This window comes from Suillus subalutaceus (genome assembly GCF_016647625.1).
Source record: "Suillus subalutaceus strain FC151 chromosome Unknown DFJ58scaffold_228, whole genome shotgun sequence".
NCBI lineage: Eukaryota > Fungi > Basidiomycota > Agaricomycetes > Boletales > Suillaceae > Suillus > Suillus subalutaceus.
Window position 1 is genome coordinate 1 of NW_024540477.1, and position 2,588 is coordinate 2,588.

The 2,588-nt window shown below is 47.9% G+C and overlaps 1 protein-coding gene across 1 annotated transcript; it reads left to right on the plus strand.

The window, feature by feature from the left end:
* Positions 1-169: 169 nt before the first annotated feature.
* Positions 170-950, plus strand: DFJ58DRAFT_847536 (uncharacterized protein; the record flags this gene model as incomplete). Its single annotated transcript, XM_041393479.1, has 4 exons — positions 170-209; positions 254-459; positions 530-690; positions 737-950. 4 exons carry the CDS (start codon positions 170-172, stop codon positions 948-950), a joined length of 621 nt encoding a protein of 206 aa, XP_041236310.1.
* Between the last annotated feature and the right edge of the window lie 1,638 nt (positions 951-2,588).

The following is a 2,588-nucleotide window of genomic DNA, read 5'->3' on the forward strand; positions in this document are numbered from 1 at the left end:
AGGCGGCTGCAAGCCGTGCAGAAGCGCCAATGAACAGCGTTACTTTGAGGTCACAGGAGCTGTCCGTGATCAGATCTTCCAGCGCTCACAAGAACTTGTGGTGAGCATCGTGTTTACAAAAGACGCGTTGGCATCGTCTGCTGCCGACAGAAAGCGCATTGTAACATCGATGATTCGAAAAGCAGCACCCAAGTTTCCAGGACTTGACAGTATGTTAAGTCTTTCAATAATTTATTAACTGACAGACCAATAGGAATACCATGCTGGAAAAATCAAAGCAAGGACATCACGATGATATGGCGGAAGGTGATTGTCGTGCGCACAGTCCTCACGACCTTGACTCGAGAAGGCGTTGTCATGGCATACGCGCTTTTCCCTCTGCTGGGTAGCCAGATGCCCCCCGAGGCCTTTCGTTGTGATCGCGTCAGACGTCTCGTTCAAGACAACATTTTTATGCATGTATATTCGTTTAATGCGGTATTGTTTTTTTTGTTCACCTCAACTCATGCGCTTACGAGTTTTCAATTAGGATGGGACACTGACCATCCATGCAAAGTTCCAAAACCCCTTCATCCTCTACCTCGTCGGGAAACTGATCTGGAATACGCGCTTCCTGACTAGACAAATTATTCACGATGCCACACAAACAGCTGCACTACGTGATGGGATTAGCTGGCACCATCACAAAATGTGCGCTGTTGGAACAGGGACATGAGACGCTCAGTGCCACACCTAGGTTATTTCCAGGGGCAAACTCCACTGTATTTGAGGCTATGTGCGCAGACATGGATAGCCTCAGCGACGAGGAGAAAGCTGACTTGAACCAATGGAAGGATCACATAGTCGTTTGTGGGGTCTCTCAGCAGCGTGTTAGAGTTGAGCTGTCAGATTTCGACCTACTAGTAGACCCAGACTTGGACGCAGACTCGGATATCGCCGATGACATATAATTCGTGATACCTGTTAGATTTATTGTACATACCTTAAATACCGCTATCTTTCCTTGCGAAATTCATTATTTCACTTACTTAAGCGCCATCCAGAATAACATTTGTCTCAATTAAACCAAGACAAGCGTTTACGAACACCGTCCTGAGCTACACCAAATATGGCTTGTTCAGAACAAGTTTGACTTCAAATCGACCGACTCGACTTTTTTAGATGCTATGCTGCCTCGGGTCGTTCAAGTTATGTAATGAATCTATTCTACCGTCAATCCCGAACGTCCACCACCATTCATGGTGGACAACTGGTGGCACTCGTTAAGCCTATCCTACCAAGTAGAGGAGTCTGGACGTGAGCCGTCAATTGTAATCCTCAATCTCTGAGAAGGCGAACCAGATCAGCCGGTCATGAACACCCATTTCATGATTAACTCAAACACTGCGAGTCCATGATAAATTTCAAGACCATCGTTTCCCGGTATCCCAGGAGATCCTGTCTGTCCTAGGAGAATTTAGAGAATACGTGAGGAGGATTATCCGACACAAATGGAAAGCACAAGAAGCGCAAAACCGCGAGGCAGCCCGTCGCCTCGAGAAAGAGGGAGAAGAACAACAAAATTGAGTCCAGGCGAGTAAATTACATGGCTGCAAGTGTGTTGCAAAATTCATTCCTTCTTTTGCGCAGGCTTTTTGTCGCTGTCTTGTCGAGAAAGATTTGATCGATGAAGACGATGCGAGTCACTTCCCCAGTGACAGTTTGCACTGTCCTGTCTGTTCAGAGAAGCAGACATCGTGCAATACGTTCAAAGTCATCTCCTGCTCTAATAGTGACTGTCTAGTCTCCTCTGCCATCCCCATTGTACAGCGTTCTGATCATCATAACATGAAATTCTGTACTCCATGTTTGGAGCGTCCACTGGCAGGTCCTCTGCCTCGTCTGGGCAAGTGCCCTATATGCGCACGTTGGTTCTGTTCAAGAGAGCTTCAATGGTGCATCGGGCGCCCAGTTTCTAACGACAGCACCGAACTTTCCCCGCCAAATATTGATTTGACCCGCTTACACACAGCCCGTCCAATCTCTACCGCCTGTATGGATAATAGTCGAGAGAGCGGGTGGGCGTCGCTGCTGCAATACTCGTTGTTGGTCTCGGGTGGGCACCACAACGTGCCCTGATTGCATCACACAGGAGAGCTTCGCTTGTCCCCTGTGGTCAATACTGGACTTGCGGTGGTTGCGAGTCGCAGGCTTCTTCCGCTAGTGGGAATCTCACATGCCCTGGATGTCACCGACGTTTCTGTTTATCGTGCTCGTACATTGAGGCCTGTGATCTGTGCGATCATGTGGAGCCCTGTCGCGACTGCATCAAGGACGGAAAGAGCGTAGAAGAGGCGCGCACCATGTCCGAGTGCGAGAGCTGCGGAGGTCTCCTGTGCGAGACATGCGCTGATATTGACGAGAAATCATGCTGCAGATGCAACCGAAGCGTTTGCAAGCTTTGTGCACGCGAAGGAGACGACTGTGATTATCCTGATATTGTCTGTGAAGAGTGCAGAGCTTCGATTGATAATATGATTTATGGTGATTACATTTAATGCGTTCACGGACTATCTTGTATTGTAATATCTATGTCTAATATTAATGTT